Source organism: Chelonia mydas, chromosome 1, assembly GCF_015237465.2.
Source record: "Chelonia mydas isolate rCheMyd1 chromosome 1, rCheMyd1.pri.v2, whole genome shotgun sequence".
NCBI lineage: Eukaryota > Metazoa > Chordata > Testudines > Cheloniidae > Chelonia > Chelonia mydas.
In genome coordinates, this window is record NC_057849.1 from 252045146 (window position 1) to 252070481 (window position 25336).

The 25336-nt window shown below is 44.5% G+C and overlaps 1 protein-coding gene across 1 annotated transcript in view; it reads right to left on the reverse strand.

Moving 5' to 3' along the window:
* Positions 1 to 25336, reverse strand: part of SYN3 (synapsin III) — a 282703-nt gene that overhangs the window by 253408 nt on the left and 3959 nt on the right. The window contains exon 2 of the mRNA XM_027825071.3: positions 1826 to 2303. Coding sequence (XP_027680872.1) covers positions 1826 to 2142 — 317 coding nt within the window. The 5' untranslated portion in view covers positions 2143 to 2303. The remainder of the gene's footprint in view (positions 1 to 1825; positions 2304 to 25336) is intronic.

Consider the following 25336-nt stretch of genomic DNA (forward strand, 5'->3'; position numbering starts at 1 on the left):
CAAAACCAGAGGGCAGCAAAGAGCTCCCTGGCAGCTGCCGAGGCCGACTGGCAGAGGCAGATGTTTGATGACTTCCTGAAGGCTAGTACCAAGAAGCAGGCCACACTCTGGGTTTCCACCCTCTGGATCTCCTGGCCAGCTTGCCCAAGGCAGACAGGCACTGAGAGAGGGATGGAGGTGATAAAAACACAGCCTCTCAGGGCCTTGGGACAAATGTGTAGTCACACAGCTTAATGTACTACTGGATGGTGCTCAGATATTATGGTGATGCGTGTGGTCTAAAAACCTTTATAGAACAGAACAGAACAGTAAAAATGGATGCTGGCAGGCTTTGCAGATCAGCCAACTTTCAAGGAGATGTCCTCCAATCAAATAGGCCAGCTCCCCTGAATTTCGGAAGGATTCAGGTGTCTTCCAAGACTTCTGGAAAAAGTGTTCTGTCTTGGCAAATCTCACAAAAAAAGCCCTTTCTAATAACATTTCCAGCAAACGATGTTTGCATAAGCATATCCTTTGGAGGCTTAGCTAAACCTCTGAACGTTTTGCTGTTTGCTATCACGATTAGCAAGGGAGGGGATTATCACTTGTAGTAGTCTGTCTGTTTTTACTATTTTAATTACCTTTTGGTGAATGTAGATGTTGTGAACGGCACTGGATTGACAGCCCTAGAGACAGAGGTCTTCTCTTTATTTATAGAACAGGTATAGCAAACACAATGGTATTGTGCATGCCTGCCAAACCACACCACAATGTGCCTTTATACCTTTACACAATGTGCCTGCAGAGACCAGGTCTAGGGGTGAAAGAGGAATTCAGTCTGCTGAGCACAGACATCTCTTCTGAGACTGTCAACAAGTCTGCTAATTAGTGCCAAAGGACATTTTTCTCTGAATACAGTAGGAAGAGGGCCTGAAACATAAGCCCATGTATCAGAGGCTTGGTATGAGGCCTCCGGCCTGGGCTAACGTAGTCAAACCTTTGCTGATATAAAGCAAAGTTAAGTTGTGAGCAAGAGGCAGGCCCTGCTCACAGAATCTGGCAAGAACAGGGCTAATACTGCAGAAACACACATTCCTAAGTAGTGCTAGGCACAAGAAGATATACGCAAACACATTCCAGAAAGGTGGTACCAGAACACCTCGATACCAGCACGTTCCCCAAACATAACAGGAACACACTGACCCATCCTAAAGATAAGGTCAGGATGACAGCATGATGGATAGAGATGTTTTGATCAAACCAACATGTACGAGGCAATGGGTGGCACCCTAATACGTCAGAGGGTGGCACCCTGATACGTCAGAGGCAATACGTAACTTGTTGGTGTATAAAGATGTATCTCAGAGGGAGTGTCTTTGGCCAGCCAAGGGGTCAGTGAAAAGTCCTGCCACTGACTGAGCTGCGTCCACTGTCATGGGCACACATGTGCTAGTGTAACTCTAGACATTGATCCAGGGAGCTAGGACCGTGCTTCGCTGCCAATAAACCTGGCTGGGTGCCTTCGTACCTTAATGGATCTTGTGGTCATTGGGCTGTTCGCTCGAGGTCTGCTGTGCCAGCTGTCTGCGCAGAGCTGGGACAGCACACAGAGAGAACACACACACACACATGCAGCCGAACATCTGACGACACTGAGAACTGAAGAAACCACCACATTCATGTTGTGCAGGCCACCGAACAACCAGACCTTGGTCACCACTGACATGGACAGGTGACTTAGACACAAATTTCTCTATATCCTATTGCTGATCTCCCAAGCCACGCAGCCTCCTACACCCCAGTAATACTGCTGTAATTAAAGCAGCCAGTAGACGTGTGTGCTTACCAATCTGTGTGAGCATCATCAATCACCAAAAGGATCTTGGGTTTCTGAGCCACAGGAGTGGGGCTTGCCGAGTGCTCCATCAGTCCTGCAGCTGCTTGTGTGGTCTGCTTCATGGCGCTGGAGATGGAACTGAAGATACTGGTTCCAGAAGAGGAAGAGGGTGATGGCTGAGATGGTTGCTGCTGTTGCTTCCTCTCATTTGCTGGAGAACCTGGAGAGCTAGTGGAGTTATCAGGACGCTGAAGATCCATCATATAGCCATTGGGCAAGTTGGCCACAAAACTACTGTCCGAGAGGCGCCTTCGGAGAAAATTCATTGCTGAAGCTCAGGATGGAGAACTTCTCCACAACGCGAGTGAGACTAAATAACTGTCTTCCACAGTCCAGAGGGGCTTTTGGAGTCACTATAGCTTAGCCAGAGAGATGCTGTCACCCTTGAAATCGTGTTTGAGGAAGAAATACAAATAGACCTTTTTTCCTGTGGGAGAACAAGAGACACTTGTGTGAGATGCAGATAAATTGTTTCACATTAGAACAACTCACTGAGCCTTTAAAGAACATCCTAAGGCCTAAAGCTTATTCAACACTTGTGTAAGTGGAGAAGGGTCATTACTTTATATACAGGGTATCCTACACCAACTTGCTAGCAAGGCACATTGGCCAAGTGGGTAGAAGTAGGTAGGCTTCATGGCCTTTTCCTGCCCCCATGTGTTACTGAATTGTACACAGCTCCTCCTCCAGTCACAACAAAAAGATTAAAATAGCTAGAGTCATGCAAATCAGTGGATATCCACTTTATATCTGTGGATCAGATGCGGATACAAATTTTGTATCTGTGCAGGGCTCTAAAAATAGCTGTGTCTATTGATTTAGTGTCCCAGTAGCTAGTGTTTCAGAGGAAGTTGGAAGAAGAAGAAGAAGAAAAAAAAAAGAGTCCCATAATACATTTGGCTATTTCTACAACACTGTTCACCATGGAGAAGAAAAATTCTTTTCATTCCAGCTAGCAATCTGAGTCTATTCTGAGGCAAGAGAACTGAGACAAATATTGGATACTTTGGAATTTCAGCAAATGGATTGGCTAAAAAAACCCTGTTTGCTGCTGGCTTGTTAAAGGGACTCTGAATTTTGAGAAGCAAACATTCTAAACACAACCATTAGTGGGAAAAAAATCCTGGAGCAAGGCTCATGTGACACTCCAAAACCAGTTTTCAAAAGAAGCTTCATTCTGTACTTGGCTCTGTATGTGCAATTTTGTGTGTCCCCAATATCTAGATTTTGGGCTTGATGAATATTAGGTAGCTAACTAGAGATATTATCACACTATCTGATTGGCTAGTTCACTTCAGGGGCATACACAAAATTGGAAGCACAATTTTTAAAAGGCCAAATTGAGGCTGCTTTGCAAACTTGGTCCTCTAGATTTAAATGCTTCTTTTAGGAATAAGGTGTATTACTCTGCTCATCTTCTCCAATTAGGTAAATGAAAAAGGAGAAATTTAGACACCTGGATTTTTTTCTGAGCCACTAAACTGTCTTGTTATTTATGGAAAATGCATCCAGGATTTCAGAGCAAACTAATGCCACATGAGTTAGTGGAATCACTTCACTATTTCACAACTGGAGACACTGGGGCCAGGGAATAGGATTTCCACAGGGACTCTGCAAGGCCCCCTTCTCTGCTAATACAGCATACACCTTTGGGTCTTGTCTAGGCATAGCAGGGAATGAGTAGGGAACCAAAAATGATACAACAGCAACATAATGGTAGTCAATCATGTTTATGTCTTGGATACCAGTAACAGGTAACACAAGGGCATTTATTACAGCAGATGTCTGGAGCAGTGAAAGTGATGGCTGCCTTTTGAATCAGTGGGGGCCATTCCTAGTGTCACAGTTACAGGTATAGAAGCACCTTGGACTCCTCTCAAATCTCTCTGTGTGCACCCCTCAGGTCTTAGGCCTCAAGCCTTTATTTCCCTGGAATCCTGCAATTCTCCAACTCTTAGACCAGGCCTCAGGCTACCCTCTTCCCCTCCCATGTACCAACTGTGATTTCCCTACAGGTCCAACTGGGCTTGGCACCTGCAAGTCTTCTTTTCGGGAGATGCGACCAGCAGTTAATACAGTGGCTAGATAGCATTCTTAAAGGTAAGTATTGTTTAACCTTAGTAGCAGGAACACAGCATCCGAGAAAGGATTTAAAAACAGAACAGTCTGTGCACATCTATCTTACTAAGGTTTACCGTCCCCTGGAAGGTTACAAAGGCCCAGCTGCTTCAGACCCCTTCTGTAGGGCCTGTGTCTGTATAAGCCTCTTCCTCTCAAACAGACCGTGACAACTGCCTTTCCCTTTCTCTTGACAGTGATTTTTAACCAATTAGTGGCCTTTTGATATTCTGGTTCCCATCCTTGGCAAAATAAGCTTTGTATCTTTACTGGTGACTGGAAGGAGCTTCCAGCTAATAGCTCAAGTATTGCTCCTTAATGACCCCTGCCTTGTTTACTGGGAGGTTACTTATCAAGAAATATTGTCTTGCCTTCCTGCTAATTTCCTAACCACCCTGCTATGGAACTAAATCAACATATGCATATGGTAAATGTTCCAGTAATTTAATATAGTCACACACACACACACACACACCATAATCAGGTCAAATACAGTATGCTTAAATTATTACAGATCAGCCTCACAGCTTTCACATCTAGTAAAATGGAACCATTCCACCCCATGCTTCAGACTTAACCTTCTGACTGCCACTGTCCTGACCACAATAATAACAACAAATCTCTGTATTAGCAAAGATGTTATCCCAGGTGGTAACCACAATGGCAGAATGGTGAGTGAAGGCTTTCTTGAAGAGTATGGGTAGCTTAATAGAAGGGCATTGCACAGGCTTCTCCTGGGGGAGGTGCATATGTCATTTCTCTGCATAATACAGAAAGAGAAATGGAATAAATACATAACTACTCTACATGACACATTCGTGTAGATAACTCGCTGATCGCCCCTCTTTCTCAGTATGAGGCAGGAGCACGCGAGAGGGGAGGGCTCCTGCTTCATACTGAGAAAGAGGGACGATCAGCGAGTTATCTCAAGTGCCTATACACAAATGCAAGAAGCCTGGGAAACAAGCAGGGAGAACTGGAAGTCCTGGCACAGCCAAGGAATTATGATGTGATTGGAATAACAGAGACTTAGTGGGGTAACTCACATGACTGGAGTACTGTCAGGGATGGATATAAACTGTTCAGGAAGGACAGGCAGGGTAGAAAAGGTGGGGAAGTTGCACTGTATGTAAGGGAGCAGTATGACTGCTCAGAGCTCAAGTATGAAACTGCAGAAAAACCTGAGAGTCTCTGGATTAAGTTTAGAAGTGTGAGCAACAAGGGTGATGTCGTGGTGGGAGTCTGCTATAGACCACCAGACCGGGGGATGAGGTGGACGAGGCTTTCTTCCGGCAACTAATGGAAGTTACTAGATTGCAGGCCCTGGTTCTCATGGGAGTCTTCAGTCACTCTGATATCTGCTGGGAGAGCAATACAGCGGTGCACAGACAATACAGGAAGTTTTTGGAAAATGTAGGGGACAATTTCCTGGTGCAAGTGCCGGAGGAACCAATTTAGGGGCAGAGCTCTTCTTGACCTGCTGCTCACAAACCGGGAAGAATTAGTAGGGGAAGCAAAAGTGGATGGGAACCTGGGAGGCAGTGACCATGAGATGGTTGAGTTCAGGATCCTGACACAGGGAAGAAAGGAGAGCAGCAGAATACGGACTCTGGACTTCAGAAAAGCAGACTTTGCTTCCTCAGGGAACTGATGGGCAGGATCCCCTGGGAGAATAACATGAGGGGGAAAGGAGTCCAGGAGAGCTGGCTGTATTTTAAAGAATCCTTATTGAGGTTACAGGGACAAACCATCCCGATATGTAGAAAGAATAGTAAATATGGCAGGCGACTACCTTGGCTTAACAGTGAAATCCTTGCTGATCTTAAACACAAAAAAGAAGCTTACAAGAAGTGGAAGATTGGACAAATGACCAGGGAAGAGTACACAAATATTGCTTGGGGATGCAGGAGTGAAATCAGGAAGGCCAAATCACACCTGGAGTTGCAGCTAGCAAGAGATGTTAAGAGTAACAAGAAGGGTTTCTTCAGGTATGTTAGCAACAAGAAGAAAGTCAAGAAAAGTGTGGGCCCCTTACTGAATGAGGGAGGCAACTTAGTGACAGAGGATGTGGAAAAAGCTAATGTACTCAATGCTTTTTTTGCCTCTGTCTTCACGAACAAGGTCAGCTCCCAGACTACTGCACTGGGCAGCACAGCATGGGGAGGAGGTGACCAGCCCTCTGTGGAGAAAGAAGTGGTTCGGGACTATTTAGAAAAGCTGGATGAGGCCAGCATGGGGCCAGATGCGCTGCATCCGAGAGTGCTAAAGGAGTTGGCGGATGTGATTGCAGAGCCATTGGCCATTATCTTTGAAAACTCATGGCGATCGGGGGAAGTCCCAGATGACTGGAAAAAGGCTAATGTAGTGCCCATCTTTAAAAAAGGGAAGAAGGAGGATCCAGGGAACTACAGGCCAGTCAGCTTCACCTCAGTCCCTGGAAAAAATCATGGAGCAGGTCTTCAAGGAATCAATTCTGAAGCACTTAGAGGAGAGGAAAGTGATCAGGAACAGTCAGCATGGATTCACCAAGGGCAAGTCTAATCTAATTGCCTTCTATGATGAGATAACTGGCTCTGTGGATGAGGGGAAAGCAGTGGACATGTTGTTCCTTGACTTTAGCAAAGCTTTTGACACCGTCTCCCACAGTATTCTTGCCAGCAAGTTAAAGAAGTATGGGCTGGATGAATGGACTATAAGGTGGATAGAAAGTTGGCTAGATTGTCGGGCTCAACGGGTTGTGATCAATGGCTCTATGTCTAGTTGGCAGCCGGTATCAAAGTGGAGTGCCCCAAGGGTCGGTCCTCGGGCCGGTTTTGTTCAATATCTTCATAAATGGATCTGGAGGATGGTGTGAACTGCACCCTCAGCAACTTTGCATATGACACTAAACTGGGAGGAGAGGTAGATACGCTGGAGGGTAGGGACAGGATACAGAGGGCCCTAGACAAATTAGAGGATTGGGCCAAAAGAAATCTGATGAGGTTCAACAAGGACAAGTGCAGAGTCCTGCACTTAGGACGGAAGAATCCCATGCACCGCTACAGACTAGGGACCGAATGGCTAAGCAGCAGTTCTGCAGAAAAGGATCTAGGGGTTACAGTGGACGAGAAGCTGGATATGAGTCAACAGTGTGCCCTTGTTGCCAAGAAGGCCAATGGCATTTTGGGATGTATACGTAGGGGCATTGCCAGCAGATCGAGGGACGTGATCATTCCCCTCTATTCGACATTGGTGAGGCCTCATCTGGAGTACTGTATCCAGTTTTGGGCCCCACACTACAAGAAGGATGTGGAAAAATTGGAAAGAGTCCAGCGGAGGGCAACAAAAATGATTAGGGTGCTGGAGCACATGACTTATGAGGAGAGGCTGAGGGAACTGGGATTGTTTAGTCTGCAGAAGAGAAGAATGAGGGGGGATTTGATAGCTGCTTTCAACTACCTGAAAGGGGGTTCCAAAGAGGATGGATCTAGACTGTTCTCAGTGGTAGCAGATGACAGAACAAGGAGTAATGGTCTCAAGTTGCAGTTGGGGAGGTTTAGGTCGGATATTAGGAAAAACTTTTTCACTAGGAGGGTGGTGAAACACTGGAATGGGTTACCTAGGGAGGTGGTGGAATCTTCCCTAGAGGTTTTCCAAGTCAGGCTTGACAAAGCCCTGGCTGGGATGATTTAATTGGGAATTGGTCCTGCTTTGAGCAGGGGGTTGGACTAGATGACCTCCTGAGGTTCCTTCCAACCCTGATATTCTATGATTCTGTGATACCCACATTCTAGTATGAGGGACATTTAAGCAGAGTTGCTGTCTGCAGACCACCAAGGTCCAAGTTTAGCGTTGGTTATGGTGGTGTGCAGTTCACATATAGACAGAGTCCAATCACAGCTTAATGCCATAATTTGGTACGTTTGCTTGGAGTATTTGGCATCAGGTGGCAAACAGTGGAGGGTCAGCAGAAATCTAACTTCAATATCAACAGTGACGCGCACAGTAATATACCATTTTATATCTTTCGTGCAGCTTTTTGGGAAGTTGTCTGCTGTTCCACTGCTAAAGCATTCATTTCCTGCCATTACGGCTATCAGCCATTAGAGGGAGCCTGTGGCTATTGGTAATAATTATGATGGGTAAAATTTTTGAAAGCACTTAAGTGACTTAAGAACCAAAGTCCCATGAAACTTGCAGCTCCACATTTGAAATTTTTACCCACTACTTGGTGCTTGTATAGTTCTTATCTCCTCTACAAGCCTGACATCTTCTAAGCAAGGGACAAAGTAATATTAACTAATCTGTATGGATCAACAACAGGAAATAACAAAACAGAGTGAAATAATTTAAAATAATAAATACAAGTCTCCTACACTACAGAAAGCGTGTGTCATCCAGGAACAGAGATGCAGTGGTGCATACTGGCACTGGAAAGCAAGGACAAGGAATAGAAATTAGTTATTCTGTACTGCCACATGGAAGACATAGATTGGACTCATTTACTCGTCTCCTTCTCCATGGACTGGCGTGGGCTTGGAGTTCTGTGGAGATGGTGCTCTGGGGCTGCCTCTGTGCCACTGACTGAACCCTCCAAAATCAACGTATTGTTGATAAATTCCAAAGGAAGATAACCCCACTGTGGCAGGAAGGTTGCTGACCAAGGCTCTAGAAATTCAGGAAGGATTTGACCTCCAACTCCATCTGTAAAAGTGTGTGTGTGGGGGAAATGACAAAAGGTGTGCTCGTTTCTTTACGAAACCCTTAGGAAAAGAGTGTACCGTGAGGGGATATTTTCATCAGCCTTAGGTTAGCGTAATTAACAAAGTAATTGAAATCCATTTTTTTAAATTAAGGTAATTGTAGCTCTGCCATACCAATATATTGATTACCACTAGTCCAGCTACAGAGAAGGGTTTATCTAAGATGAAAGAAAGATCAGTAATTGAATACATAAATAAAAGGCCAACAAGCACCCTGCTTACCGGAAAACATCAAAAACAATCTATTCTGCATTACACCCACCCTGTACGTACGCGCCTTTGTTCTTTAGCTCTACAGACATGTACATCAGAACAGGGGCTTCATTTTCACTGGGCCAACACATCCTGCAGCTCCTAGCCACAACTTCAGCTGAAGTCAACGTGCAACATCCATGAAGAGTTCACAAGCCCCATTTGGTCTTTGTGTAACTCCACTGATTGCATTCAGCAGGAGGGGGAACAATATCCAGGATCCAAATATTCTATGAGCGAAACAGTCAGGATCAATGTGTTGGTCATATTATGTAAATTATTTAGTGAGGTTATTTGCATATTTGCAAATAATTTGCATACAACCACAAATTTAAGCTTATGATCAACACCCCTTCCCCCAAACAGTGGCAGGGTTAGGGTATGGAGCTGCAAAAAGCTTGACAATTATGGCTAGGACAGGTTTGACACAGAGAATGCCCTACAGAAGTCCAGAGGTCAGAATGGCAAAGATTCAAACCTCAGTTCTGGACAGACTTCCATCTGCAGGTCCCAAAACACTTTGCACACATGAATGAATTTATCTCACAGGAATGTTGTGAAGCTATCACCCTCGCTTTACAAAGAAGAAAACCGGGCAAAGATAGGAGTATAATCTAGCTCTCCTCAGTCACCATCCTATGTTTTAATCTCTAGACCGAACTTCCTCCCCTTATGTGAAAGGCTGAAAACCAAAGGAAAGAGTCAGAGACTTGTCTGCACCAGTGGCTCTCAACTTTTCCAGACTACTGTATCCCTTTCAGGAGTCTGATTTGTCTTGTGTACCCCCAAGTTTCACCTCACTTAAAAACAACTTGCTTACAAAATCAGATATAAGTATCACAGCACAGTATTACTGAAAAATGGCTCACTTTCTCATTTTTACCATAGAACTATAAAATAAATCAATTGGAATATAAATATTGTACTTACATTTCAGTGTATAGTACACAGAGCAGTATAAACAAGTCATTGTCTACATGGAATTTTAGTTTGTACTGACTATGCTATGTAGCCTGTTGTAAAACTAGGCAAATATCTAGATGAGTTGCTGTACCTCCTGGAAAACCTCTGCATACCTCCAGGGGTACACATACCCCTGATTGAGAACCATTGGTCTACACTATTGTTAAAGTCAATGTAACTTACTTTGCTCAAGGGTGTGAAAAAAACACCCCGAGCCACATAAGTTACATCAACAAAGTGTGTCAAAACCACACTATGTTGGTGGGAGACACACTCCCGCTGACATAGCTTATGCCTCTCATTGAGGTGGAGTAATTACATTGATAGGAGAGTGCTCTCCCATCGACATAGTGCGTCTTCACCAGACGTGCTACACTGGCACAGCTGCACTGATGTGGCGTGGAAGTGAAGACAAGCCCCAAACAACTCACAAAACTGGAGCAGCTCAAGAGACTAGTGGAAATGCAAGGGGATCTGGAGCTGACAGGGAAAGAAGGGTTTCGGGAGCTCTTCGGCTCATTCTTGACCAACCCCCTCTCGCTGGTGTTCAAAACAGAACTGTGTCAAGAACTGTGTTTCCTCAGTTGGTAAGAGGACCTCTGCAATTCAGGGCCTTTGAGGGCAAAAGTTACAGGGGAAAATGCAGAGAACCTCTACAAATAAATGAATGAAAGTTCCAAGATTGAAAAAACAAACAAAAACCACCCCTGCCTCCCACCCCTGGGAATAATTTTGCCCTCTGGGAAAGAAAGCGAAAAATGAAGAACAAAGAGAAAGAGTAAGAAATCAGAAGGGGGAAAAAATCAGGCAAACTCAAAGACAGCAAGAGAACCCATGAAAACCCAGCCATATACAGAGATACAGAAGGAAACAAAAACAGAGGCAACAGGAACAACTGCATGCGCTGACATTGAAGATTATAGCAGAAAGGGGCTAATGAAATTAGAATATGATGCAAAGATGCAGATTATCTTTATTACCGAGTTAAATTTCTGGCTAGTTTTTACAAAGGATATTAAGGGAATTAAGCAACCAACTCCCAGAGCATTTCAGAGGGGGTTGGGCACTGAACTGCCTCACGCCATTTCTCCATAATTTAGCAGCAAAAATCCAAGCCATCTTTAAACTTTGACATGTGTTTAAAAACAAAACAAAACAGACATGTTCACTTACACCTTTTACTATCCCTATGGGTGAGCTGGAGCCCAGAGGAAAGAGAAGCAGGTTGGCTGATTTCTGCTAAGTGAGTTAAGAGTTCCCCTGAGCCTTTTATGTATGCCAGCAGGAGGCACTGAACTGACAGACTCATGTCAGACTGCATCCAGGACCCTGCTCCTAACGACTTCAAGTGAGCAATGTTCAGATCAGGAAACAATGGACCTCAGCCTTCTTGCATCTGAGATCAAGAGAGTCACTTGCACTTGCATAGGTCTGCCACAAGGGGGTGGTGCTCTTTGTCTGGCAACCCTCATGGTACCGCATCTATTAATACACCACACATCTTTCAGAGTGCAGAGCGTTGAACATAGATTCACATTTGAAACACCCAAATGGGCCCAGTTCTGTTCTCTGTTAGACTGATACAAATCAGGAGTGAATTTCCGTGGAAGAGCACAGAATGTGGCCTTTCCACTTTTCAAAGGAATAGAGAAAGACACATTTGGGAGTCCAGCAATTACTATCAGGTGACTAGTATTACCAACCCTGAGTTTCAAAAATCATGAGTCAGGGCTCAAAATCAAAATCATGAGTTTTTTTTAAAATGCCTACTTTTTAAGACAAAGAATCCAAAGTTATTTCTTATTTGCCTTCTGGTTTCGGAGCCCTTTGGGTTCACAGGGGATCACATTTCCAAGATTCTCTCCTCAGCCATGAAGACCAGAAAGGTTTCAGAGTAGCAGCCGTGTTAGTCTGTATTCGCAAAAAGAAAAGGAGTACTTTTGGCACCTTAGAGACTAACCAATTTATTTGAGCATAAGCTTTCGTGAACAGCTCACTTCACGAAAGCTTATGCTCAAATAAATTGGTTAGTCTCTAAAGTGCCACAAGTCTTCCTTTTCTTTTTGCGAAGACGAGAAACTTTTTTAAAAATGAAATCTGAGGTTGTTACGTAATCACTCAGTTACAGGAGCTGGGGCTTTAAGAACATGCACAGAACATCATGAGACTTGTAATAAAATTGCGAGAGGTAGCATCACCAGGAGCTCTATAGTCCATTAGTTAGGAAGATCTTCTGTGGCACTGCTGGTTTTCCACATCATAACCTGCTTATCAGCAAAGCCAGAGACAGCTCAATGAAAGCTAGCAATGCTGGGCAAAGAAATCGAGTGTTAATCCTTGGAAAATACAGAGACATCTCCATATTAAGAGTCTGTGAAACTGGCACATTGTCTCCATTCTTTATCTCCCTAGAGTAAAAGGGGCCTTTGCAAACCCAAGGCTTGCTTTGCAATATTGACACGAATGCTCCCATTAAGACTAATACTTGTATGTATGCTGAGGGCACTCCCCCACATCAGATCAAAGGAAAGCAGGCGGCAGCAGTGCAAACTGGGAAGTTTATGCAAATCAGCATTCCGTAAATTTAATAGGCAAAGCTGTAAAAGGGACCCAGCAGTGTTCAAAAGCTCCAGGCTGTTTTTTTTTTCTCCCCTCAATCCAGTCTTGGATTTGATGGCAGCTCATACGATCTGTTGGTCTTTTAGTCACCTGCAGAAAGTGTATAAACCTTGATTTCATGGTGACAGGAATGAAAGTGATACCAGGCTTGGCATTAATAAAGCACAGACTTCCTTCACGGAGAGAGATACGGCTTTGAAGTGCATCGATCTGAATAAAATCAAAAAGCTGGATGTACTTAATATGTAGAGCCTGGCAATGCGCATTAGGGCTCATCCAGATAAAAGATGCCTATTGGACTGACGACTCATTGGTTCTCACAGGAATCAGCAGAGGCCTTTCCGGCCTCATTGCTGTTCTTTCCTGATGGACACGTAAAATACTTTTCTCTATCCCCAGGCCATTTCCACACTTCACATGTATTTTAGATCCGTCACGATACATCAATTATTTAAAAGAGGGGTAAACGGGATTATTTTCTTGCTACTGAGCTAAAACAGGTTTCAGAGTAGCAGCCGTGTTAGTCTGTATCCGCAAAAAGAAAAGGAGGACTTGTAGCACCTTAGAGACTAACAAATTGATTTGAGCATAAGCTTTCGTGAGCTACAGCTCACTTCATCGGATGCATTTATGCTCAAATAAATTTGTTAGTCTCTAAGGTGCCACAAGTCCTCCTTTTCTTTTTGAGCTAAAACAGATTCTCAGGTTAGTTTCAGACATTACACTGAACTTAACTATTAATCAAGGACCCTGGATGGGATTTTGATAAGCACCTACGTGATTTAAGAGCACAAATCCATTAATTCTGATACATTTTTAAGACTAGTAGGAATCATTATGATCATTGAATTTGACCTCCTGGATAACACAGGCCTTAGAATTTCACCTCATAATTCATGCATTGAGCCTTTGTTTTCCTAATTCACTTAGTGAATAGGCATGTACAAGATCAAAAAAAAAAAAAGGTCTGTTTCCCCAGGATTTTAAAATCTAAAGGGTTTAATAGTTTTCTCCTGTAAGTCTCAACTCCAGTTGACACAGACCTCCTTTGCTTTGCTGGGATCTTACATTCCACAATTCTGTTATCACAGACAACTCATTTGCTCCCCAAGAGATTTGTCACATGCTAATCTTTCCCTCTTCACTCTTTCACCATTCCTGACCACCTGACTATCCTGGTTTCGAAGCTTGTCTAGCCTGGGGAAGGAAGACTGCCCCTTTACATACCTAATATGCAACACACGTGCTCATGCATATGACAGATGGCTGGGAAAAAGTTTTCCTCCATGTGCTGTGATGCAGGCATCTGGTATTCCGGCATACACATGGGGACATAGCTCCATTAGCATTAACTGCTACATATCAAGAGACGAACAGGCCTCTGGAATCTGAGCACACTTAGGGCTTGTCTACGCTGGCACTTAACAGCGCTGCAATTTTCTCGCTCAGGGGTGTGAAAAAACACCCCCCTGAGCGCTGCAAGTTTCAGCGCTGTAACGTGCCAGTGTAGGGAGTGCTGCACTGGTAGCTACTCCCCTCGTGGGGGTGGGTTTTTTAGAGCGTTGGGAGCGCTCTCTCCCAGCGCTCTGCTGCGACTACATAAGCCTCGCTAAAGTGCTGCCACGGCAGCGCTTTAGCATTGCCAGTGAGTTGACACCACAATAAAAGACTCATGCCTGGCCCAGGTCAGCTGACTCGGGCAAGAGGGGCTCAGGCTGCAGGACTATAAAACTGCAGTGTAGACATTTGGGATCAGGCTGGAGCCTGGGCTCTGAGACCCCATGAAGAGGCAGGTCCCAGAGCCCATGATCCAGCCCAAACTTGAATTTCTACAGCTCAGTTTTATAGCCCGTGAGCTTGAGTCGGCTGACCCAGGCCAGTTGTGGCGGTGCCTTGGGTCATTTATTGCAGTGTAGATGTACCCAGTGTGGTTGTTTGGTAGTAGGACGGGGAGAGGGAAATCCAGTAATGAAGCCTGGGAAATTTTACTGCACTCTGATGTAGATTTCTGGTGCAAGGATAAGAGAATCTCAAGTCAGGTTCAACTAAGTCCACTAGGAGCGATAATAGACTGTCTGTCTACAAATCTCACACATATGAAGAGGGTTTTAGGAGCATCCTTTCACTGCAGCTGTTAAGGAATGCACTGTGTGGAGGAAAACTACCCTAGTTATTAGTGTCTGGTTCAGACCCTGTTGGTATCTGTTGTTGCACCTCTCACCTCTTCGGTGTGGCATTGCAGGGCTTTTTTCAGTCTAGCACCTCCTGTAGTCTTTCTGGTGCCACAACAGTCTCTCATTCTCTGTGGCCTAGCCCTCTGGCCAGGTCACTTCTCAACCATTCTCCTTTTGAGGTTAACAGAAAGGTCCCAAATAGGAAACCTCAGAGTCTAGTGGCTTTTGAACCTGGCCCTCAACCTCTGTCTGGGGCCCGCAATACTTGGCCTCCTCTCCTTCTGATGTCTATACATTCCTTCTTGGTCTGCAGAAGGTCAACCCATGCCCACCCTCTCCGCTGTATTCCAGCCCAGGAACCCTGTTTAGACAGCCAAGGACTGTTCCTTCAATCTCGCTGCCATTCCCACTGGGTTGCGCCTACCTTTTGTACGGCTTCTCAACATCCTTCCCCGGGTCTCTGGATTTTACTAGCCCTGCCTGAAATCTATGGTTCCTCACCACTTATTAGGCAGCTACAGCAGAACCCCTCTTAGCTGCTCACAGCAGCTGGGTGGTGGCGAGTAACTCTCTATCTCCAACGTGGGACTAGTCATTCTTTCCCTCCTCCGAGCAGGAGTTTCCCATTCAACCCTGTCTCAGGAGCTAGGGTTATACCTCAGGCCTCTTTGGCTCAGATTAACTAGTCCTACGCTCCATGAAGCAGAAGCTCCCCTTCTTCCCTCTCTCTGGAGCCAGGGTTATTACCCAGGCCTCTTTCCCATTGGTTCATCAATCTTCCCCTCCTTCAAGCAGTCATTCCCTCCCCAGCCCTTTTCCTGGGGCTAGGGTTGTGATTAAAGTCAGGTGCAAGGTTTTTGCCAATTCCCTTCAGCTGAACACCCTTCCCAATTAGCCTCCTACTCTGGAGGTTCAGCTGGTGTAGGCAGCCTTCTCCTGCCGGTGCCTATCTGCTATGGGGAAGGAGACATCCTTTATGCTGCTCCCAACTCCTCCTTCACCCAACTCCAACTTCCAGTTGGTTGGGTGAGAGGGGACCTTGTCCTGCCTTGTCTGTAAGGTTTCAGGACCTTAAAGGTGCAGCATCCAGTTTCCTTCCCTAAGCACCATTCATTTCCAAGACCTTTAAGGTTTCTATATTTATCTGTTATACCCTTCTGAACCCTGTAGATCAGTGGCGCTCAACCTTTCCAGACTACTGTACCCTTTTGAGGAGTCTGATTTGTCTTGCATACCCCAAGTTTCACCTCACATAAAAACTACTTGCTTACAAAATCAGACATAAAAATACAAAAGTGTAACAGCCACTATTACTGAAAAATGGCTCACTTTCTCATTTTTACAGTATGACTATAAAATAAATCGACTGGAATATAAATACTGTACTTACACTTCAGTGTACAGTATATAGTACAATATAAACCAGTCATTTTCTGTATGACATTTTAGTTTGTACTGACTTCGCCTGTGCTTTCTATATAGCCTGTTGTAAAACTAGGCAAATAGCTAGATGAGTTGATGTACGTCCTGGAAGACCTCTGCGTACCCCCAGGGATATGCATACCTCTAGTTGAGAACCACGGCCTTAAAGGGCTATGCCAGGTGGCAGGGTGGCCTGACTATGAGGCACTCCTGTCCTTGGTGGCAGACCACCCTTTCACAATAACTAGCCCAAATTTTGTGCAAAGTTTTTTGCATCTGACTCTTTATTTTTTAGGGAGATTCCTGTCAATCGCATGTACATACACAAAGCCTTGTGTGGCCCTGCCCATGGCTGCCCTGCTCCCCGGCCACCATATCCTTTCATTGAAATGAATGTGCGCACACACACGCAAGCACAAACATGCTTTGGTTCCATTTCCAGACCCCAGAACTGACAGTCCCCTCTCCTGGATCTGGAAAGAACTCCATGTGACAGGCATTGTTAGGGAAAAGTGAGAGAAGGAAGTCAGATCAAGCAGCTGTATCCTCAGATCTTATGTCAGTTTGTTCTGTTCATTACACGGAAGGGGTTAAAATCATGTCAGCCCATCAGTTGCACATACAGACTTTTAAATCTGGGATGCTGCCAGATGTCTTTGTGCCGTGAAGCCTTAGGCTGCCTTTCAACAGCAACTCTGCAAGTGCCAGCGAGATGCTGCAACATCATAATTCAGGTTGGAAGCACAAACCAAAAGAATCAGTCACCAGCTGCGTATGCAGAACAGTCAGCTATGCTTGAAAGCTATTTAAAAAGTCAGGTCACTCTTGAGCCCTGGTCAATTGTTAGGAGACTTGTACTCACAAAGGGGTAACATTGCTGTGATTTTGCTGTACAAATCTGGCAGTATGCTTTGAAAACATAAAGGTAGATTATGCCTCTAACTGTGAAGAGTTAATGCCCTTTACCAAACTGTTTTCCTTCATGGCTTCTGTTCTGTATTCTATTACTGCATCCACCTTGGACAGTGGAGGTGTCCTGTGGAATCATCTCTGACCTCTAGTCTAAAAGCATCTAAAATTTAATGCACCTAACCAACTGCGTGCATCAGGAAGGGAGTGAAAACTTGGCACACAGGCAATCACAAGAGGTAGTAGACTAAGCACAGAGCTGGAAGCCAGGAACTCCTGAGTTCTAACGTATGGCTTTGGAAAAGGTCAATTAATATCGGTGTCTCAATTTCTCCATTTAGAGATGAGGAAAGTAACACTCTAGCTAATGGATAGGGGTATTACAAGGATTAGTTAATGTTTGTACAGCTGCAGCACTTTGGATGTTCAAAGTGCTGCAGCATATAGCACTTACAAGTGCTTAGAATTATCATCAATCATCTGACCCCCTCAAGCACGAAATCTAGGTATCCCATAATCAATAGCTTAGTTCATTAAGAGTCACAAAATTAGCCAGTCCTTTTTAAAGCCCAGCCACAGAGACTTTTGGGGAATGGTGAACATCTGGCCACTTTAGGGAATATATATTAAGAGATTTAAAAGACTGGGACTTTGCAGCTTGGAAAAGAGACAACTAAAGGGTGATATGATAGAGGTCTATAAAATCATGATGAATGTGGAGAAAGTAAATAAGGAAGTGTTATTTACTCCGTCTGATAACACAAGAACTAGGAGTCACCAAATGAAATTAATAGGCAGCAGGTTCAAAACAAACAAAAGGAAGTACTTCTTCATACAACGCACAGTCAACCTGTGGAACTCCTTGCCAGAGGATGTTGTGAAGGCTAAGACTATAACAGAGTTCAAAAAAGAACTAGATAAATTCATGGAGGATAGGTCCATCAATGTCTATTCGCCAGGATGAGCAGATGGTGTCCCTAGCCTCTGTTTGCCAGAAGCAGGGAAATGGGTGACATGGAATAGTTCACTTGACGATTACCTGTTCTGTTCATTCATTCTGAAGCACCTAGCATTGGCTACTGTCGGGAGACGGAATACTGAGCTAGATGGACCTTTGTTCTGACCCAGTATGGCCATTCTTATGTTCTTATGTAGAGGGAAAACTCAGACATTTGAGCCAGAAACCAGTTTAACTGCAAATGTAAAGTCTTGAGCCACAAGTAAAGCTATGTCACTATCCACCCTCCCAAGTACACATTCACATCTTCTCTCCCAGGGCTGGGAAGAAGTGAAAGGGGTAGATAAAAGGAAGTAAAAGCATGAAAAACCTCTATTCTGCAATCAGTCTGTCAGAGCAGGCTACTGTAGGAGGGATTCAAGCCACATGTGTTACAACCGATTCTTGCTGGGTATATGCACAGATAGGGTATGCATAGCCAATTACAAATAGCATGAGATTCAGAACCCTAATGTTACAGATCTTAGGAATAAGAAAAGGAGTACTAGTGATGCATCCGATGAAGTGAGCTGTAGCTCACGAAAGCTTATGCTCAAATAAATGTATTCGTCTCTAAGGTGCCACAAGTACTCCTTTTCTTTTTGCGAATACTAACACGGTTGCTACTCTGAAACAGATCTTAGGAATGTAGAAATGGGGTTACCCGATGATGCTGAGATGAAGAGACAGCCCTTTCCACTTCCCTGGCTGGCCAACAGGGCTGATATATTATCAGATAGTGAACACAGTAGTTAATTCTACACAGGTTTTGATTACATTACTAATAAGTGCTAGGTATTCTTCGTACTATAAGGGACTATTATCATTTGGTCAGAGGTGAGTAGAGCAGCTCAAGGGGCCTAAAAGCATACCTGCTGACTGCCACTTGTACTCAGTTTGAGGGTGTCTTTTGGAGGAAAGAGATGTGTATGACTGCATATAGAAAGGGCGCCTTATAAAAACCTGGCTGATGAGCTAAAACTAGGTATTCCTTCTTGCTTCACTGTCTTTGTTTTCATCTCTCCTCCAGAATTTAAACCCAAGCCTCCAGAATTGAAAAGGCTAGTGCACTAACCCTGTGCATGCTGCAGTTGGCCGTCTTTTAATAATCTGCACTATATTCTCAGACCCTCGCTTTCATTCCCAAGCAGAAAAGTACAGAAGAGATACCAACATAAATGTAATTTGTTTTTTTAAGTCTCTAAAAGGGTGGCATGGGACAATGGAGAGTTAACTAAGACCAACCAAATTCTATTTAGCAATTAACTCGAACTATAGGCACTCTCCTGTTTTTATCTGTTGAGAGAATCTGACCTCTCTCTCTATAAACAATGGGCCAAATTCTGCCCTCACTTACACCTATGCAGCCACATCAATTTCCATAGGTTCCTAATGGTGCTACAGAGAGCAGAATTTATCCTATTACATGTTGTAGTATGGCAGTGAAAATTTTGCAGAGTATAATACATTCATATATAATTCAGAATTATACTTTGGGAAGGATGATCTTGAGATTAAGTCACGAGACTGAAAAATCCCTGCTTTGCTACAGACATCCGGTGTGACCTTGGGTAAGTCATTTAACCTCTCTGTGCCTCAGTTTCTCCATCTGTAAATATGAATAATGATGCTTTTGTACCTTAAAAGGGGCTTTGTGAGGCTAAATTCATTAAAGTTTATTAATTATTATGGAGATTAACTCGATAGAAAAACCTAGATAAATAAATGTAAAAAAAAAAATAAACCCAGAATTATTCCACTATATGCAATAAGTATGTAATGCATTTCAAAATAATGAGGAAGCTAAGTTTAGTATACAATAACCAGAAGATATCTGAAACCGAAAAACAGTATTGTTTTGAAAACAAAAGAATACATCATAACCTGTGTGCCCAAATCAAATGACAAATTAGTCAATGCATAAAGAGTCTGGCTTCAAAACTGATCTATGCAATCATCCTTTCTGTATGTACAGGGTTAATTTCTTTAGGACAGATTATGGTTAACCCCGTGTGGGTGAGAAGGCTGGGTATGCAGCAGGGATCCGTCCCCCTTGAGCTCCTATGGAGGCACTACCACATGTGGAAGTGGAACTCAAGGAGTGCATGGACTGTGAAAGCCTAGCACAGATGGTGAACTCCCAGTCGTGTATGTGTGTAACCCTCTCCACACCAGCCATACAAAGCTGAGCTGCCATGTGGGTGCACCTACTGTACCACATAAGAGGGTGAAGGAACTTTCACACCAGCCTGTGCTCCCCAGAGCCGTTGGAACAATTATGGTTGAGGTGCCTCAATAGGCATTCCACATGTAGACCATCGCAGGACCGGAACCTATACACAGTATGGCATTCAATATATATTGCGGTGTATTGGATACAGAAAAATCCCTAGAGACATCCTGGTGGATAGCCTGTCATCCCACTGAAGCAGCTGTCCCCATTAAAAACACGATCGTACAAGATAAAGATTGTTCCCAGGCAGCTTCAACTACCACAAAAGCACTTGACAGCCGTTATAAAGAACATAAAATCTATTAATTCTATAAGGCCAGAAGGGACCTCCTGCATAACGCAAGCTATAGAACCTCACCCAGTGATTCCTGGAGCAAGTCCATAACTTCTGGTTCAAAACTAACTCAAACAAACAGTCTGGCCTTTTATCAACACCCACCCTATCTGGTCCAAGACAGCCTTCTAACCAGAACATAAAAATAGAATAGAAAACAAAGTAATAGTCACCCAAAAGCCTGACTGAAGAAGACAGCCTTTTACCACTCTGTGAAGCTCGTTAGACTCAGGCTAGAAGAGGAGGATACATGGGAGCACGTTTCAAGCACCCCAGTAGACATCAGATGCTGCTACAGAACATAGGGAATTCACCAGTTTCTTAAGAAACTAGATCTCGGATCATGACTGCGCAGAAGTCCTTGCCAGGCATTGTCTACTGGCTAATTGGTTACCAGGAAGGAATCCTAACAGATTTCCTGATATAAATCAAGACTCGATTTTAATTCTGTTGAGGGCAGAATACTGAATGTTGCCATGCCGCACTATAGCCGTCATACTATAGAGGCAGCTGGCTTGTGCTCGCTACTTGCTTTTGTTACAATGCTTCATTTCAGACTCCATCCCTTGGGGTCACTGGCAGCCATAGCCTCCTGAGAGTTCCTCACGAACAAGGAGCTGTAACACTGCAGACTTCTGGTAAATCAACAGGCCTAACGGGCATCTTGCTGCAACCTTGGCACCTGCCTGAACATCGAGTACGCGGAGTGCTAAAGCAGCAGCGCACCTCTGGCAGGAAAAACACTGCAAAGTGAAGCCTAGTTAGTAACTCTGTTTTCAAGGATATTCCTGTTCCGTGACAGGATGGTTGCCACTTACTAGCAAAAAGAGCCCGCACTAGGCATAAGCAAACCAAACAATTGCTTAGGGCCCTGAGTAGCTCCGGGGCCCCCCGCATAGCAGTGCCGCTGATTTGAAGGTATACATTGTCCCCAAATGTGCAACAGTTCTGGGTGAGGACAAAGTCACAAAGTTCAGCCACTAGGTTTGCCGTGACATTATCGGGGATATTGTTCCTGACGGCTTGTAGTCCATCTTTGTGTGGAATGTTGGTGTAGAGGGCTTCTACATCCATAGTGGCCAGGATGGTGTTATCAGGAAGATCACCGATGGATTGTAGTTTCCTCAGGAAGTCAGTGGTGTCTCGAAGATAGCTGGGAGTGCTGGTAGCGTAGGGCCTGAGGAGGGAGTCTACATAGCCAGACAATCCTGCTGTCAGGGTGCCAATGCCTGAGATGATGGGGCATCCAGGATTTCCAGGTTTATGGACCTTGGGTAGCAGACAGATTACTCCAGGTCGGGGTTCCAGGGGTGTGTCTGTGCAGATTTGTTCTTGTGCTTTTTCAGGGAGTTTCTTGAGCAAATGATGTAGTTTCTTTTGGTAACCCTCAGTGGGATGAGAGGGTAATGGCTTGTAGAAAGTGGTGTTGGAGAGCTGCCTAGCAGCCTCCTGTTCATATTACGACCTATTCATGATGACGACAGCACCTCCTTTGTCAGCCTTTTTGATTATGATGTCAGAGTTGTTGGGGACAATGTATACCTTCAAATCAACGGCACTGCTATGGGTACCCGCATGGCCCCACAGTATGCCAACATTTTTATGGCTGACTTAGAACAAGGCTTCCTCAGCTCTCGTCCCCTAATGCCCCTACTCTACTTGCACTACATTGACGACATCTTCATCATCTGGACCCATGGAAAAGAAGACCTTGAGGAATTCCACCATGATTTCAACAATTTCTATCCCACCATCAACCTCAGCCTGGACCAGTCCACACTAGAGATCCACTTCCTGGACACTATGGTGCTAATAAGCGATGGTCACATAAACATCACCCTACACTGGAAACCTACTGACCGTTATTCCTACCTACATGCCTCCAGCTTTCATCCAGACCACACCACACGATCCATTGTCTACAGCCAAGCTCTACGATATAACCGCATTTGCTCCAACCCCTCAGACAGAGACAAACACCTACAAGATCTCTATCAAGCATTCTTACAACTACAATACCCACCTGCTGAAGTGAAGAAACATATTGACAGAGCCAGAAGAGTATCCAGAAGTCACCTACTACAGGACAGGCCCAACAAAGAAAATAACAGAGCGCCACTAGCCATCACCTTCAGCCCCCAACTAAAACCTCTCCAACGCATCATCAAGGATCTACAACCTATCTTGAAGGACGACCCATCACTCTCACAGATCTTGGGAGACAGGCCAGTCCTTGCTTACAGACAGCCCCCCAACCTGAAGCAAATACTCACCAGCTACCACAAACCACACAACAGAACCACTAAACCAGGAACCTATCCTTGAAACAAAGCCCGTTGCCAACTGTGTCCACATATCTATTCAGGGGACACCATCATAGGGCCTAATAACATCAGCCACACTATCAGAGGCTTATTCACCTGCACATCTACCAATGTGATATATGTCATCATGTGCCAGCAATGCCCCTCTGCCATGTACATTGGTCAAACTGGACAGTCTCTACGTAAAAGAATAAATGGACACAAATCAGACGTCAAGAATTATAACATTCAAAAACCAGTTGGAGAACACTTCAATCTCTTTGGTCACTTGATTACAGACCTAACAGTTGCAATTCTTCAACAAAAAAAACTTCAGAAACAGACTCCAAGGAGAGACTGCTGAATTGGAATTAATTTGCAAACTGGATACAATTAACTTAGGCTTGAATAGAGACTGGGAGTGGATGGGTCATTACACAAAGTAAAACTATTTCCCCTTGTTTATTCCCCCCTCCACACTCCACTGTTCCTCAGACGTTCTTGTCAACTGCTGGAAATGGCTCACCTTGATCATCACCACAAAAGGTTCCCCCCCGCCGCCCCGCTCTCCTGCTGGTAATAGCTCACCTTAAGTGATGACTCTGGTTACAGTGTGTATGGTAACACCCATTGTTTCATGTTCTCTATGTATATAAATCTCCCCACTGTATTTTCCACTGAGTGCATCCGATGAAGTGAGCTGTAGCTCACAAAAGCTTATGCTCAAATCAATTTGTTAGTCTCAAAGGTGCCACAAGTCCTCCTTTTCTTTTGCGAATACAGACTAACACGGCTGCTACTCTGAAACCTGTCATTGTTCTGTCACAAACTCACTTGGGCACATTGCTTAGGGTACATGAGGTGTGACTGCAGCTTGCGTACATATACCTGAGTTAGCTTTATTCCAGCTAGCTTCGGCAGTAAAGCAGTAAAGCCACGGCAGCCTGCGCTTCAGTGTGGGCTGTGCAAGCCCACCTGGAACCCTGGGTAACTTTACTTGCGGGGCCAGCCCATGCTGCTGCACCTTCACTGCTTCAGGGACCTCAGTTACCTAGATTAAAGCTAGTTTGGGTATGTCTGCATACCCATGAGTCTCTGTGTGCCTCAGTTCCCATCTGTACATTGGGGATAATAGCACATCCCTACCTCACAGGAGTGCTTTCAGAATAAACACATGAAAGAGTGTGAGGCACTCAGATACTGTGGTGATGGGGGGATCCTAGGTACTTAAAATAGCTGGATAACTTTCAGAAGTGACATTTTTAAGAGTCTCTCTCAGTACCCTTAGCCAGATACTTTAAACAACCCTAGAGAAGGGGTACAAACCAAGAGCTGTGGTAGACACATTTAAAAATAAAGTAAATGCTTCCTCTGTTCACTGCAGCACTTAATGTACAGTCAGTCAATCGATTCCAAACTGAGGTGGGCACTCAGATGGCCCCCACCACTGTAGTATCTGAGCACCTTCTAAGGAGGACTCTGCTAAGGGAAAAGGCCTAGTCAATGAAACCAGGCAGTGGAATAGAGAAATAATAAGAGTTACCGGTGAAAATAAAACAATCCTGTTAAACAACAGGCCATTGCCTTCAGAGTTCATTTCAAGGCAACATTCCCACTTTCCAGGAGAAGTGGGACTCCATGTCACCTATCCTTGCTGCCTTTGTTTCAGCACATCTCCACCCAAAGCATCCCACAGCCAGATTAGAGAAGACCTTAGGAAGTGGAAAGCCTCCCTCAATTTCTCACTCTCAGCAATGGAGAATCTAGCTCTTATCAGCAGGCGTATGCAGAGCAGTTTATTTGGGACACAAGCCTGCAGATCACCTCACAGCAATACGTCATTTACAAGGGCCACCCTCTTGTTTGTTCCCTTTAAGCAGGGTTTAAATTACAAGCACAGCTTCTGGGGATATTTCACCCTCCTCGTGGCCACTGTCAATCTGTTATTAATAGTAGCAATGTTATATTGTGCTCTGGTTATAGGCGTCTGAGTTGCACAATCATTGTGTGGTTATTTCTCACTAACTATATAATATGCAATCCTCTGCAAACTGGCTGCCAGTCATTAATAGACACAGTGGAGGGATCTGCATAATCACCGCATGGTTATTCCTTGATAACTGTATTGTAAATATGCAAACCTCTATCCTGATTGAGCAAGAAGCCAATTGCCAAAGAAGAGTCATGGCAATCAGAGTTTTCTAATTGTTTGTCAGCAACAAAAATGCCACTCCCATAAAGCAAAGCAGGAAAATGGCAACTTTAACATCAAGGGCAGGTGGTGAGGAAGGGTAATTTAGGATGAAGAGAAAGCCCAGCTGCCACACTGCTTAAATGGAAAGCAACCCATTTTGCCCCAACATTTGTCTTTAAATTGGAATCCCACCCCCGCCC